The sequence below is a fragment of the Lagenorhynchus albirostris genome, chromosome 16 (genome assembly GCF_949774975.1).
Source record: "Lagenorhynchus albirostris chromosome 16, mLagAlb1.1, whole genome shotgun sequence".
NCBI classification, from domain to species: Eukaryota; Metazoa; Chordata; class Mammalia; order Artiodactyla; family Delphinidae; genus Lagenorhynchus; species Lagenorhynchus albirostris.
The window spans coordinates 78,388,162-78,403,451 of record NC_083110.1 but is presented as its reverse complement, the minus strand read 5'-3'; the positions used below and the strand labels follow the sequence as shown (position 1 = coordinate 78,403,451).

The 15,290-nt window shown below is 44.2% G+C and overlaps 1 protein-coding gene across 3 annotated transcripts in view; it reads left to right on the top strand.

The window, feature by feature from the left end:
- C16H10orf90 (chromosome 16 C10orf90 homolog) overlaps positions 1 to 15,001 on the top strand; it is a 232,496-nt gene extending 217,495 nt beyond the window's left edge. For all 3 annotated transcript variants that reach the window (XM_060126531.1, XM_060126529.1, XM_060126530.1), the window contains 3 exons: positions 10,706 to 10,769; positions 14,775 to 14,874; positions 14,963 to 15,001. In XM_060126531.1, the coding sequence (XP_059982514.1) occupies positions 10,706 to 10,769; positions 14,775 to 14,874; positions 14,963 to 15,001 (203 nt within the window). The remainder of the gene's footprint in view (positions 1 to 10,705; positions 10,770 to 14,774; positions 14,875 to 14,962) is intronic.
- Positions 15,002 to 15,290: the final 289 nt, after the last annotated feature.

Genomic DNA, 15,290 nt, shown 5'->3' with positions numbered 1-15,290 from the left:
AGAATGAGGATGTTTATCCAGCACAAGATTTTATCATCACAAGAGCATTTTGAAGGCAAACAACCTATGAGTCTTCAACTCGCTTTTCTACAGTGTAATGCACACCGTTTAGTTTCTGGAGGGTTAATTGGTCCAAGGCAGGCCACTCGGCTGCTACCCACGTCAGCAAATTGGAGGTTCCGGTGAGGTGAGCTGAATGGAAATGATGTGCAAGTAACTGGATGTAACTCCTGAAGGCCATGACGTAATTATTCCAGAGGCAGGAGGGCCAGCTGCTCACTGGCTTGGAAACTGACATAATGAACAGCCTCGTGACCTTCGAATACACGTGTATTGGGGCCCCTTTTCAGGAGAAGAATCCTCTAGAGATTTTCTTCCCTAAAACATATCCCATTTCCATTCGTTTTGGGAGGCCCTGTCTTTCCTAGAAGATGCCGGCCAGTGTAGACTTGGCATCTACCCTCCAAACTGGCTTGTTGGCTCCCGGCTGGATTCTCTCCCACAGGCATCTCTTGGGTTTGGTGTTTTTAAGCTAGGGGAAGCAAATTCTAAAAGACCCTTCAAAGTGCTCAGGATGACTGCAGAACATCAGCTTCTGCGAGGGCGAGGGCGCCGCACTAATAAATCCAGTGTGAACCTGATTATCATTTAGATGACTTGTTCAATAGGGAAAATGAAGCTTTGCCATCAGCTGTAGATAAGGACTCTGTGGAGGAAAATGAGCTCTGGCCTCATAAACAACCAGTCATGCTGGTGTCTGGGGGATCCTTGCTGCCTCCTGCTGACACTGTCAGCTAGCTGCCTGGATGTTGAGGCCACCTGTCCCCATCTGTGCATGCATGTTTGCACGTGTGTGACGTGAGGGTTGTAATAAACACCCGCGTGTGTTTATAGAGATTAATGGGATGTCAGGACTTGGCTTTGACTCAGCTGCTCCCCAAGAACAGCCTCAGGAGCACCAGACTCTCGGTAGCTCGTTGTTTGCTGACCTGAATCGGGCTCAGTGTGTCTGGCCTTTGCCACGCGAAGTTAGCAACAGGCCAGTAGTTTGGATACGATGACAAGCCAGACACAAGAGATTCAGGTTTAAAAAAAAAAAAGAAGAAGAAGAAGAGTTTTCCAGGAAGACAGAAATAGGTAATTTACCTTAGTAATTTGCCTGGGGGGTGGGGAAAACCCCTGCTGTGTTTGAATGATAAAACAGGAGGTAAATACAAGGGCCGTTCTTTCCTCTGTGTTAGTGAATTAGAACACGTACAGCTTCAAGGAAAATCCAGAAAAGACCCATAAGCTAGCAGAAAATTGTTCTCACCAGTCACTTTAATTTTATAAAGGTAGAATTTCCATTAAAAGGGAATTGATAGATGAGCTTTCACTGTATTTTTGAGCAAAGTGCGTGCAGGATGGTTTCCATCTTATGAAATGAGGTCCTGCTGTATGATTCCCTGAAGAGCTGTCTCTTGCTGCAGGCTGGTCCCCATGGTCCTGCTCGCTCTCTCTTTCTCTTTTTAAAATTTATTTTATTCAAGTATAGTTAATTTACAATGTGTTAATTTCTGCTGCACAGCAAAGTGAGATATATATATGTGTGTGTGTGTATATATATATATATATATACACACACACACACACACATACATACACATTTCTTTTTCATATTCTTTTCCATTAAGGATTATCATAGGGTATTGAATATAGTTCCCTGTGCTATACAGTAGGACCTTGTTGTTTATTCATTCTATATATAATAGTCTGCATCTGCTAACCCCAAACTCCCAATCCATCCCTCCCGCGTAAAGCCTGGTTTTCTCTTCCACCTTCATAACTCTCATGGCTCATGTTCGGTGAGTGTAGGTGAGTCCTGAGTCCTCCCACTTCCCAGCTGTGCTGAGCGCTGCTGTCATCTTTTGCTTACCTGGCTGCAATGGTCTGACCTATCTCCCTGCTGCCACGTTTGAATTTTCTCCACCCAGTTGGCGCGTGTTCTGAACAGCTGCTGGAGTCGGCCTTTAAGAATTCAAATCAGATCCCCTGCTTAAAACCCCACGTGGTGACTCCCTCTTGTGAGAGCACTGGAATCACAACTAACTCCGGAACAATTACTGACAGGAAGACGCTGGAACTCACCAAAAAAGATACCCCACATGCAAAGACAAAGGAGAAGCCACAGTGAGATGGGAGGAGGGGCGCAATCACAATAAAATCAAATCCCATAACCGCTGGGTGGGTGACTCACAAACTGGAGAACACTTATACCACAGAAGTCCACCTACTAGAGTGAAGGTTCTGAGCCCCATGTCAGGCTTCCCAACCTGGGGGTCTGACAACGGGAGGAGGAATTCCTAGAGAATCAGACTTTGAAGGCTAGTGGGATTTGACTGCAGGACTTCAACAGGACTGGGGGAAACAGCGACTCCACTCTTGGAGGGCACACACAAAGTAGTGTGCGCATCGGGACCCAGGGGAAGGAGCAGTGACCCCATGGGAGACTGAACCAGACCTACCTGCTAGTGTTGGAGGGTCTCCTTCAGAGGCAGGGGGTGGCTCACCGTGAGGACAGGAAACTGGCAGCAGAAGTTCTGGGAAGTACTCCTTGGCATGAGACCTACAAGAGTCCACCATTAGCCCCACCAAAGAGCCTGGTAGGCTCCAGTGTTGGGTCGCCTCAGGCCAAACAACCAACAGGGAGGGAACCCAGCCCCTCCCACGAGCAGACAAGTAGATTAAAGTTTTACTGACCTCTGCCCACCACCAGTCCCTCCTCCCATCAGGAAACTTGCACAAGCCTCTTAGATAGCCTTATCCACCAGAGGGCAGACAGCAGAAGCAAGAAGAACTACAATTCTGCAGCCTGTGGAAGGAAAACCACATTCACAGAAACATAGGCAAAATGAAAAGGCAGAGGGCTATGTACCAGATGAAGGAACAAGTTAAACCCCAGACAAACAACTAAATGAAGTGGAGATAGGAAACCTTCCAGAAAAAGATTTCAGAATAATGATAGTGAAGATGATCCAGGACCTCAGAAGAAGAATGGAGGCAAAGATTGAGAAGATGCAAGAAATGTTTAACAAAGACCTAGAAGAATTAAAGAACAAACACCTAGAAGAATTAAACAAACAAACAGAGATGAACAATACAATAACTGAAATGAAAAATACACTAAAAGGAATCAATAGTAGTATAACTGAGGCAGAAGAACGGATAACTGACCTGAAAGACAGAATGGTGGAATTCACTGCTATGGAACAGAATAAAGAAAAAAGAATGAAAAGAAATGAAGACAGCCTAAGAGACCTCTGGGGCAATATTAAACCCAACAACATTCACATTATAGGGGTCCCAGAAGGAGAAGAGAGAAAGAAAGGACCCGAGAAAATATTTGAAGAGATTATAGTCGAAAACTTCCCTAACATGGGAAAGGAAATAGCCACCCAAGTCCAGGAAGCACAGAGAGTCCCAGGCAGGATAAACCCAAGGAGAAACACACCAAGACACATAGTAATCAAATTGACAAGAATTAAAGGCAAGGAAAAATTATTGAAAGCAACAAGGGGAAAACGACAAATAACGTAGAAGAGAACTCCCATAAGGTTAACAGCTGAATTCTCAGCAGAAACTCTACAAGCCAGAAGGGAGTGGCATGATATATTTAAAGTGATGAAAGGGCAGAACGTACAACCAAGATTACCCAGCAAGGATCTCATTCAGATTTGATGGAGAAATCAAAAGCTTTACAGACAAGCAAAAGCTAAGAGAATTCAGCACCACCAAACCAGCTCTACAACAAATGCTAAAGGAACTTCTCTAAGTGGGAAACACAAGAGAAGAAAAGGACCTACAAAAACAAACCCAAAACAATTAAGAAAATGGTAATAGGAACATACATATCGATAATAACCTTAAATGTGAACGCATTAAATGCTCCAACCAAAAGACACAAGCTTGCTGAATGGATACAAAAACAAGACCCATATATCTGCCATCTACAAGAGACCCACTTCAGACCTAGGGACACATACAGACTGAAAGTTAGGGGATGGAAAAAGATATTCCATGAAAATGGAAATCAAAAGAAAGCTGGAGAAGATAAACAAAATTGATTAACCATTAGCCAAACTCATCAAGAAAAAGAGGGAGAAGGACTCAAATGAATAAAATTAGAAATGAAAAAGGAGAAGTTACCACAGACACCACAGAAATACAAAGCATCCTAAGCGACTACTACAAGCAACTCTATGCCAAAAAAATGGACAACGTGGAAGAAATGGACAAATCCTTAGAAAGGTATAAACTTCCAAGATTGAACCAGGGAGAAATAGAAAATATGAACAGACCAATCACAAGTAATGAAATTGAAACTGTGGTAAAAAATCTTCCAACAAACAAAAGTTCAGGACCAGATGACTTCACAGGTGAATGCTATCAAACATTAGAGAAGAGCTCACACCCATTCTTCTCAAACTCTTCCCAAAAATTGCAGAGGAAGGAAAACTCCCAGACTCATTCTATGAGGCCACCATCACCCTGATACCAAAACCAGACAAACACAGTACAAAAAAAGAAAATTATAGACCAATATTACTGATGAGTATAGATGCAAAAATCCTCAACAAAATACTAGCAAACAGAATCCAACAACACGTTAAAAGGATCATACACCATGATCAAGTGGGATTTATCCCAGGGATGCAAGGATTCTTCAATATATGCAAATCAATCAATGTGATACACCATATTGACAAATTTTAGAATAAAAACCATATGATCATCTCAATAGATGCAGAAAAAGCTTATGACAAAATTCCACACCCATTTATGATAAAAAAGTCTCTGGAAAGTGGGCATAGAGGGGACCTACCTCAACATAATGAAGGCCATATACAACAACCCACAGCAAACATCGTTCTCAATGGTGAAAACCTGAAACCATTTCCTCTAAGATCAGGAACAAGAAAAGGATGTCCACTCTCACCACTATTATTCAACACAGTTTTGGTAGTCCTAGCCACGGCAATCAGAGAAGAAAAAGAAATAAAAGGAATACAAATTAGAAAAGAAGAAGTAAAACTGTCCCTGTTTGCAGATGACATGATACTATATATACAGAATCCTAAAGATGCCACCAGAAAACTACTAGAGCTAATCAACGAATTTGGTAAAGTTGCAGGATACAAAATTAATGCACAGAAATCTCTTGCATTCCTGTACACTAATGATGAAAAATCAGAAAGAGAAATTAAGGAAACACTCCCATTTACCATTGCAAAAAAGAGAATAAAATACCTAGGAATAAACCTACCTAAGGAGAAAAAAGACCTGTATGCAGAAAACTGTAAGACACTGATGAAAGAAATTAAAGATGATATGAACAGATGGAGAGATATACCATGTTCTTGGGTTGGAAGAATCAATATTGTGAAAATGACTCTACTACCCAAAGCAATCTAATGATTCAATGCAATCCCTATCAAACTACCAATGGCATTTTTCACAGAACTAGAACAAAAAAATTCACAGTTTGTATGGAAACACAAAAGATCCCGAATAGCCAAAGCAATCTTGAGAAAGACAAACGGAGCTGGAGGAATCAGGCTCCCAGACTTCAGACTGTACTACAAAGCTACAGTAATCGAGACAGTATGGTCCTGGCACAAAAACAGACATATAGATCAATGGAACAGGATAGAAAGCCCAGAGATAAACCCACGCACATATGGTCACCTTATTTTTGATAAAGGAGGCAAAAATATACAATGGAGAAAAGACAGCCTCTTCAATAAGTGGTGCTGGGAAAACTGGACAGCTACATGTAAAAGAATGAAATTAGAACACTCCCTAACACCATACACAAAAATAAACTCAAAATGGATTAAAGACCTAAGGATAAGGCCAGACACTATCAAACTCTTAGAGGACAACATAGGCAGAACACTCCATGACATAAATCACATCAAGATCCTTTTCGACCCACCTCCTAGAGAAATGGAAATAAAAACAAAAATAAACAAATGGGACCTAATGAAACTTAAAAGCTTTTGCACAGCAAAGGAAACCATAAACAAGACGAAAAGGCAGTCCTCAGAATGGGAGAAAATATTTGCAAATGAAGCAACTGACAAAGGATTAATCTCCAAAATATACAAGCAGCTCGTGCAGCTCAATATTAAAAAAACAAACAACCCAATCCAAAAATGGTCAGAAGACCTAAATAGACATTTCTCCAAAGAAGACATACAGATGGCCAACAAACACATGAAAGAGTGCCCAACATCACTAATCATTAGAGAAATGGAAATCAATACTATAGTGAGGTACCACCTCACACCAGTTAGAATGGGCATCATCAGAAAATTTTCAAACACCAAATGCTAGAAAGGGTGTGGACACAAGGGAGCCCTCTTGCACTGTTGGTGGGAATGTAAATTGATACAGCCACTATGGAGAACAGTATGAAGGTTCCGTAAAAAAAACTAAAAATAGAGCTACCATACGACCCAGCAATCCCACTACTGGGCATATACCCAGAGAAAACCATAATTCAAAGAGACACATGCACCCCAATGTTTATTGCAGCACTACTTAGAATAGCCAGGCTATGGAATCAACCTAAATGCCCATCGACAGACAAATGGATAAAGAAGAAGTGGTACGTATATACAATGGAATATTACTCAGCCATAAAAAGGAATGAAATTTGGTCACTTGTAGAGACGTGGATGGATCTAGAGACTGTCATACAGAGTGAAGTAAGTCAGAAAGAGAAAAATATCGTATACTAACACATATATGTGGAACCTAGAAAAATGGTACAGATGAACCAGTTTGCAGGGCAGAATTAGAGACACAGATGTAGAGAACAAACGTTTGGACACCAAGGGGGGAAAGTGGCAGTGGGGGGTGGTGGTGGGATGAATTGGGAGATGGGGATTGACATGTATACACTAATATTTATAAAATAGATAACTAATAAGAACGTGCTTATAAAAATAAATAAAATTAAATTAAAAAAAAAAAAAACCCACCTGGCTCTCCATCTCTTACTCTGGAGGAAAACTCAACAGACTTGCAGATCTCCTTAGTAGGCTTGCAAAACGCAACACTGATGCTTCCTGTCGCCTGCTGTTACAGAATGCAAGTTCGTGTGCCTGACCCACAGTTAGGCCAGACAATACCGAAACATAGAGATTTAGTGCAGAGAAAGGTTTATTGCAGGGTTATGCAAGGAGACGGCGGCTCATGCCCCCAAAAAGCCCAGACTCCCCAAAGGGTTTCAGCAAAGCCTTTTTAAAGGCAACCTGAGGGGGGGGTGTGGTTGGTTGTTGCAGATTTCCTGGTGTTGGAATCCTTTGTTCTTGCAGCTGTCGGTGTAGGTCAGGTCACGATGTTCCTGTAAACCTCCAACAAGACAAATGTTAGTCTCTGTTCTGCAACTTTTCATCTCTATATGAACAGAAAAGTATTATACCCTTAAAGGTCAGAGCCTTGAGAATGGGTTTTCCTGTCTATTTCAGGCTATAGGCAACATTCTTAACTCAGAGCAAAAGCAATAGAATACAAAGGTTAAAGTAAAAGAAACATTGCTGATATGGAGTCAGATTCGTTCTTCCCTATTACATGGCGCCCCCTAGAATCATTGGAGATTCTGGTTCAGGTTCCAGTGCCCACGTGTGGGAATCGTGGTTAGACTCTGCAGGCGGTGGTAAGGTGTATAACCTGGGTGGAGAACCACAGTGTCTTTGCTTTACCTCTACTCCCGGCCTGCCTTCTCATGCCCTCATGCCCCCTCCCTCACACTGTATGCACTGTGTCCCGGATCCTTCCTCACTCTTCCCTCTACTGGCCCCCATGGCTGGCTCCTGTGGTCATTTGGGTCATGGTTTAAATAACTGCTCCCTGAGGAGCCTTCCTGACCACGCTGGTCCTCCTTGACCATGTGGCCATGATTCTTTTTCATCACAGCACCTACCTGATACTTTGTAGCTGGTTTGTTAATTATCTGACTCCTTCTTCAATAATGAAGTCTCATGGTGGCAGGATCTTATCATTTTTATTTTCTTCTGAGCATTTCCTGGAGGCATAGTAGTGGCTCATTAAATGTAGGAGGCAGGAAGAAGGAAGAAGAGAAAGGGATTTTGGATTGGTCTCCTGGGAAACGGACCAACACGTGTCAGGGCGACCAAAAGATGAAATCTGCAACCACGGGTTGGTGGCCGTGTTCTGAGGTTGAGGGCATGTGTGGACAGGGCTGGACTGATCTGGACTGAAATCCAGCTCTGCCACTCACTCATTCACTGCATGAACCTGAGCAGGAAACCCTTGGCCCTTTGAACCTTGATTTTCCAACCCTAAAATACAAAAGAAATATGAGTATGTCACAGGGTTGGTGTGAAGATCTATGGCGATCCAATAAGCACTAGCTGTTTATTATAAGTAGTAATGCTGACCCTCAGGTGTCACCCTGCCCCCTCCCCTCTTCCTGCCGCTTTCCCTCTCAAAGTGCCAAATAGGGTTCTTTTTACTCTAGCGAGGCTGGGAGCCATTAGCGACACACTTGATTATTTCAAACAGCTTCCTCCAGGAAGGTAGAGCCTCGCTTTCTTCCTCTCTTCCATCCCATCCAGACAGCATCCCCGCTATCCCCATGGGCCTGGTGCTGTCGTGAAAACTCAGAATCAGCAGCAACCAGCGAGGTGCGGGGTGGAGCCCGCCAGCTGGGGCGGGCCCTCTTGGATACAGACATGCTTGTTTTGCACCTAACATGGGCTGCTGGGCCCAGAATTGAAACTTGCGCTGAGGCACAGCGGGCGGAGCAGAGTTCAGAAAACAAAACAGTGGAGGTGCCAGATAGCTCACGTTTGCTTTTGTTTCCTCTTGGAAGTAAGACCAGAGCTTCATTGTGGTATCAGGTGCTCAAAAGAAACAAACCGAACCAAAACAAAAACAGAACTAACTTCTGAGGGGAGACCACATACGATTGAACTGAGATTACAGAAATATTGTAAATGCACTTTGTAACGTTTCTGTTCCCTTGGGGTACCGTGCATCTGTTCACGTCATCCTTTCCCTAATCCTGAGTGGCTCCTGAGGAATGCTGGTGCAGACCCAGGGGGGAGTCTCTGTCGGAGGCTCCTTCTCCCTGCCTCAGTGGGGGTCTTCAGGCGGACGCGTATTTGCGTGTCCAAGACGCTGACTGCCTTAAGGTGACAGCCCATTTCTTTGGAATGCTGCTGGGATTTTCCTGAGGTCCTGGGCTCTGGCCGGGCCCTGTCTGGAGGGTGAGCAGAGGGCAGGATCTGGGAGGCGTCTCTGCAGATCAGTCTTCATGGCGACGTTGACTCTCCTGGTTCACACGGCCCAGTGCCTTTCCAAACACTGGGGACGTTTTCCCTTCCCTGGGAAAACTCTTCTGATTTCTTTCTCTTTTCTTCCATTTTTCCTTTGAATCTTGTCTCTGAAGTTGAATAATGACGCCACCTTTTTCTTTTATGTTTATAACCAGACAGGATACAGGTTCAGCCACTGTGTTGTTTCCATCTTGTAAATCGGTAGCTGTGTTACAGTTCCCCAGAGGGGAAGAGATGTCTTCGTATCCGCGCCTCTATCCCACCTTCTTGTATATTCCTGGAAAATTCGGTATATTCTCAAGCCTGAGAAATCTTCGGTGGCTCCGCTGGAGTATTGAGCGAGGGGGGACAGGCCCAGGTGGGGGAGACTCATAGAAACATGGTGGAGTCTTGGCTGGGGGCCACAGGGAGCCCACTCTGCAACTCCATGATTGAAGGACATCGAGCCACCTGCCTGCTTGTGCTGAATGAAGGCAGGGGAGCTGGTTGCCGTCCAGGGGTTCCAGACAGTACTGTGACAGCTTCCCAGATGCACCCCCGCGCAGTGGGCACCCCCACGCTACATTTCCCCGTGCCAGCCCCTTGGCTACCCCGCAGGGCTGAGTCTCATGGGGGTTTCCGAGTTACCGCAGAAAGGTATACACAGTTTTTGAAGAAGCACAGACCATTTTCAAGCGTGCCATCTGTAAACATCTTGTGATGAGCAGTATGTACTTTCATTAAAAAAAATTCCAGACTCACAGTCATCTTTAGCCACCGTGTACTTTCTTAAAGGGCACTAGGCAGACATCACTCTTAGGTTGTCCGTTACATTTTCTGAGCTTGGAAAGGGCTAATCCCTCCATTAGAAAGGATGCAGAGGCCGGGCATCCCTGATGGAGGCTACAATCGTGAGTGAAAGTCCCTGCTCTGAAAGTGTTCTAGCAATTGTGGGAGACTTCCTTGTCCTCAGAGGCACCAAAAACCTAGTGTGGAGATATTTTGTGGATGGGATGACCTCACACCCAGGGCCCTGCACCCAGGGCGACACTGAAACACGCTTTCGTGCCACAGTGGCACTACCCCAGTAAACTCTGACTCTTTATGGCTAAATGCAGCATGCAAAGGAGTCACTGACCATAAAGTCGATTAGATGTTAACCTTGAACTTCATGCCCATGTTTAACTGTTCGTCGATTTCAATACAACTGTGCATGGTGTGTGTGTCTACTGAGTCCTGCTGTGTTTGTAACAGACTGGGCTTAGATTAAGGATGGATAACAGAGAGTGAACTAAGCCCACCAGGATGTTTCTCTAGAAATGTGCAACATCTGTACCTTCTGAAACTAATCCTCCGTCCACTTTTTTTTTTTTTTCCAGATAACTTGTTCAAACCGAAAGAAAGGTACATTTCAGAGAAGGAGATGCATATGCGATCTAAAAGGTACTCGATTATATTGTGTGCGGTCAAAAAAAGTGGGGGAGGAGGGAGGAGGGATGGCTTGATGGATCCAGGCACTGTCCAGCTGGGCCACTATTTCTAGGCCCACGTTTAAGCTCTGAGGTCTTCTTGGCCGTGGATTTGAAAAGCTGTGGCTGAAAGAAGTGAAGTTGTTGAATCGCGCCTCTGAATGCTAATGTCGTTCTTGGAAAAACCTTAGGAACGTGGTGGGTCTTGGATTCTGAGCCAGTCCTGTAATTGGTCTCTAAGAGATCCCCAGACTCATAACAGGAATGTTTCTGCACTTTCCCATCGTTGCTCTGGGCAGGTGCTGTTTGTCACTGTGCCCCTTTGCAGGTAATTTTATGAGGAGGAGAGAAGCTAGGTCTCCTGAGGGCCTTGACAGTGGCAGAGGCTGGAGAAAAGCATCCAGGCTTGGAGGCCGATGGCGCGTGGGGCCAGCGAAGCCACAGAGGGCCACGAGCCGGCCTTTTGGGCACTGCATCGCCGGCGGGCTTGGCGGCCCTGCTGCCCGCAAACCCTCCCTGTGCTGCTTGGCTGGTTGCTATTCTAGACGCCCACTCGTTCTCACCAACACACAAAGGCTGCCATTCTTTCTGAGACCTGGCCTCCCAACCCAAATGTAATAACTTGACAGAGTTTGCCAAGTTCATCCAAGTAAAATGCCATTAGTTTATAATAAAGTATCTAGCACTGGGAGGACCTATAACAATTTAACCAAATTGATAGCACAGCTTAGAGAAGCCGTTAAAATAGGAAGAATACATTTCTCCCCACTCCAGGCGCAAAATCTCTGCTTTCCCATGATTGTATTGTTTCCATGACGATTAGCCAACTTTGATTATCTGTAGGGAACCTCTTTGTAAATAAAAAAGTAAAAGTGAGGAGAAAGGGGACCATCCCATTAATGACCCACTGCACAGCTTTCTAACTGGGTTTTTAAAGGGCCACTGGGTTTCAGGACCTGCCGTTGCGCAAGTGCAAAGTTGTGTATACCTCATGCCAAAAGTATTCCTTTTTCAATTTGGTGGAAAATGCAGCCACATCTTCCCCTCCTGGTCCCTAAGTCCAGAGCTGCTATCATGGAGACTTGAAATTAAAATGTAGATCTCAAAGCAGCCTTCGTGGACAGAACATCACCATATCATTCTACTGAGAGGAGACTGAGGCTCTGAGAGGACCGATGGGCAGAGTGAAGCTGTTCCCCACATCATGGCTTCCCTGGCTGGAAGCCAGGTCTCCTCGGATGCGGTCAGTAACGGGACTTCCACTCTGCTCTGTGGGCTGTGCCCTGGGTGGGCTCAGACCCCGGTTCTCAGACCTCACGCACCCACAGAATCACACTGGAGCTTCCTTGTCTTTTGTATTCTTTGTTATCGGTTATATTATTAAATTACATTTTCATTAAAAAGAATTCAAACAGAGGAGAGAGAGCTGAAGTCCCTCGTGACTGACTGGCCCCCCTCCTGCCCCACCTCCCAGCCTTGTACTTTCTCCAGAGACACCACAGTTATCAGCGTCCTATATATCATCCCAGGCCTTTCTCTCTGCCTGAAAATAGACGTTTATTTGTACGTCTATTTAGACGTACAAATTAGAGAACTATTTAGTATCTAATTAGGTAACTATTATTCGTTATCTAATTCTTAACCATAAATGGGATCATGCTATATGCAATATTATCTTTCTGTAGCTTCTTTTACTTCGTGTCTGTGAGGTCTTTTTCTGTGTCAGAAGACATGGGTGATTCTCCTCATTGATGCAGAGTGGTCCATTGTACAAACGTGCCATAATTTATTAAGGATGTTAAGAAAATACTGCAGCAGAAGCTCCAGGGCGGAGGCCTAGGAATTTTTATCCTAAACTCCCCACAAGATCAGATGGTCAAGATCGGGAAGGTGCGTGTCTGTGGATCCAGAAGGAGTTCCACTGTGGAGCTTTGGGACGTGTCAGATTTCCTACTGACCCTGACAGACTTCTCCTGGTCCCCTCTAGCATTGCTCTTCGATGTGGCAATCGTGTGTTCATTTAGATCATGTCGATGCCCTCAGTGTGCCAAGCGCTGTGCCATGTGCCAGCGATTCCCAGGTCACTCTACACTACATGATTGGGGAACAGTGTTGCATGAAGTCAGACAGACCGAGGCCGGACTCCCAGCCCCTCATTCACCAGCCAAGGGACGCCACTGGCCTCCTGACCTCGCTGGGGATGGGTTCCTCACTCCCATAACAGCAGGACACTGGACGGTGTCTCTTCCAACTGTCGTGAGGGCTACCCAGGAAAATTCATGTCAGATGGTTAGCCTAGTAAGGAACCCTCTTGCACTGTTGGTGGGAATGTAAATTGGTGCAGCCGCTATGGAGAACAGTATGGAGGTTCCTTTAAAAACTAAAAACAGAACTACCATATGATCCAACAATCCCACTTCTGAGCATATATTGAGAGAAAACCATAATTCGAAAAGACACATGTACCCCAGTGTTCACAGCAGCACTATTCACAGTAGCCAGGATATGGAAGCAACCTCAGTGTCCATTGACAGATGAATGGATAAAGAAGACGTGGTCTACGTATACAATGGAATATTACTCGGCCATAAAAAAGAATGAAATAATGCCATTTGCAGCAACATGGATGGACCTAGAGATGATCATACTAAGTGAAGTAGGTCAGACAGAGAAAGACAGATATCATATGATACCAATTATATGTGGAATCTAAAACAACAATGATAGAAATGAACTTATTTGCAAAACAGAAAGACCCACAGACATAGAAATCAAACTTATGGTTACCAAAGGGGGAAGGGCGGGAAGGGTAAATTAGGAGTTTGGGATTAACACATACACACTACTATATATAAAATAGATAACCAACAAGGACCTACTGTATAGCACAGGGAACTAGAATCAATACTTTGTAATAACCTATAAAGGAAAAGAATCTGAAAAATAATATATATGTGTATGTATAACTGAATCACTGCTGTACACCTGAAACTAACATAACATTGTAAATCAGCTATATTTCAATAAAAAATAAATAGATAAAAATTTTTAAAAGGTAAATTCATAAAAAGATTATTAGCCTAGTGCCCTATAGCCAAGACAATGTCACCTGCTAATATTGTCATCATCAATACTTGTATAGTTTGTAATTATTATTTTAAGAAGGCAACATGTTAAACAAATTTTGTCTGGCTTTCAAACATGAGAGAAAATAAAACAAGAGATGTTAATCCAAGTGCCACGTGTACAGCACCCCAAAAGCTCAGGCTACAGTGTCTCCTCTGTGTCTGTGGATTCCAGCAGAAATCTTGTTTGGCATCAGTACATAAACAATTTCTGTAGGGAAGTAAGAAGAAAGGGCCCAGAAGAAGGGTCCCTCAGGCCCTGCTTGTGTCTTGGAAGCTGCTAATTTTACACCAGGACAAGAACATAATATCAGTACATATGCCTGAGAGGTATTTGGAAACAGCTTAATTAGGAATGCAGTAGGTAAAGAGGCAGACACACACACATTTTATGGGTGTGTCATTCCAGTACAATTCCTGCTACTTCCATTGATTCGCTGCTCTTTTTCTAAGTCATAGGGAGACAAAAATTGAGTGGCAAAAAGGTATTTGGTAAAAGGTAAGTTTACGCTCAGAGTGGCAAAGCGTAGGTCTAGAATCTCTCATTTTACAAGCAAGTGGTTAATTATCGTAGAAGATGGAGAGACAAGAAAAGTGACTTCTGATTAAACACCCGGCCTCTCCAGCTTTGCCCTGGGTGGGGCTCCATCTGCTGCGTGGCCCCTGCCTGGGCAGTCCCATCTGGAGATGGTCAGGGGAGCCCCGGGTCTTGGGGTCTCACAGATGCGAGGTGGCCCACATGCAGCTGATCGTCCCTTTGAAATGGAAGAGCCTGCTGACAAGAGAGGACACAGATCCACAGCAGACACACGCTATCTCGCTACCATTCAGAATGTTTTCTGAATCTGTTTCAGAATCTATAATAACTTGCCGGAAGTTAGAAAGAAAAAAGAAGAACAAAAGAAAAGGGTGATCTTACAGAGTAACAGACTCCGGGCCGAAGTCTTCAAAAAGGTAATGGCCCGGCCGCCAGCAGGTGTGACGTGTGTGTGGTGCCCAGATGCTGACTCTGAACTTGACTTCTTTGTCTCTAATTCCCTAGCAATTACTGGACCAGCTCCTTCAAAGGAACGCAGTCTAACCACAGGCTGCCCTGCTGACCCTCTACCTGGACCTGGGACGACTTCAAACGCTGGATAAGCCATTAAACTTAGCATTATCTTCATGACGTGAAATACTTATTTTACTTTTGATTTTTTTTTTTTTTCATAAAGGAAAGCATAGCTTCCCGAATTGCTGACCCAAACCAAGCAGAAACAAAACCCCTTGAGGAAATGGATCATCAGACCGCAGTGGGGTAATCAACTCAACTGAACCCACTCGATACGGTCCCTTCATTTTTTTTACTTCTGAATTTTATCTTTTGCTTC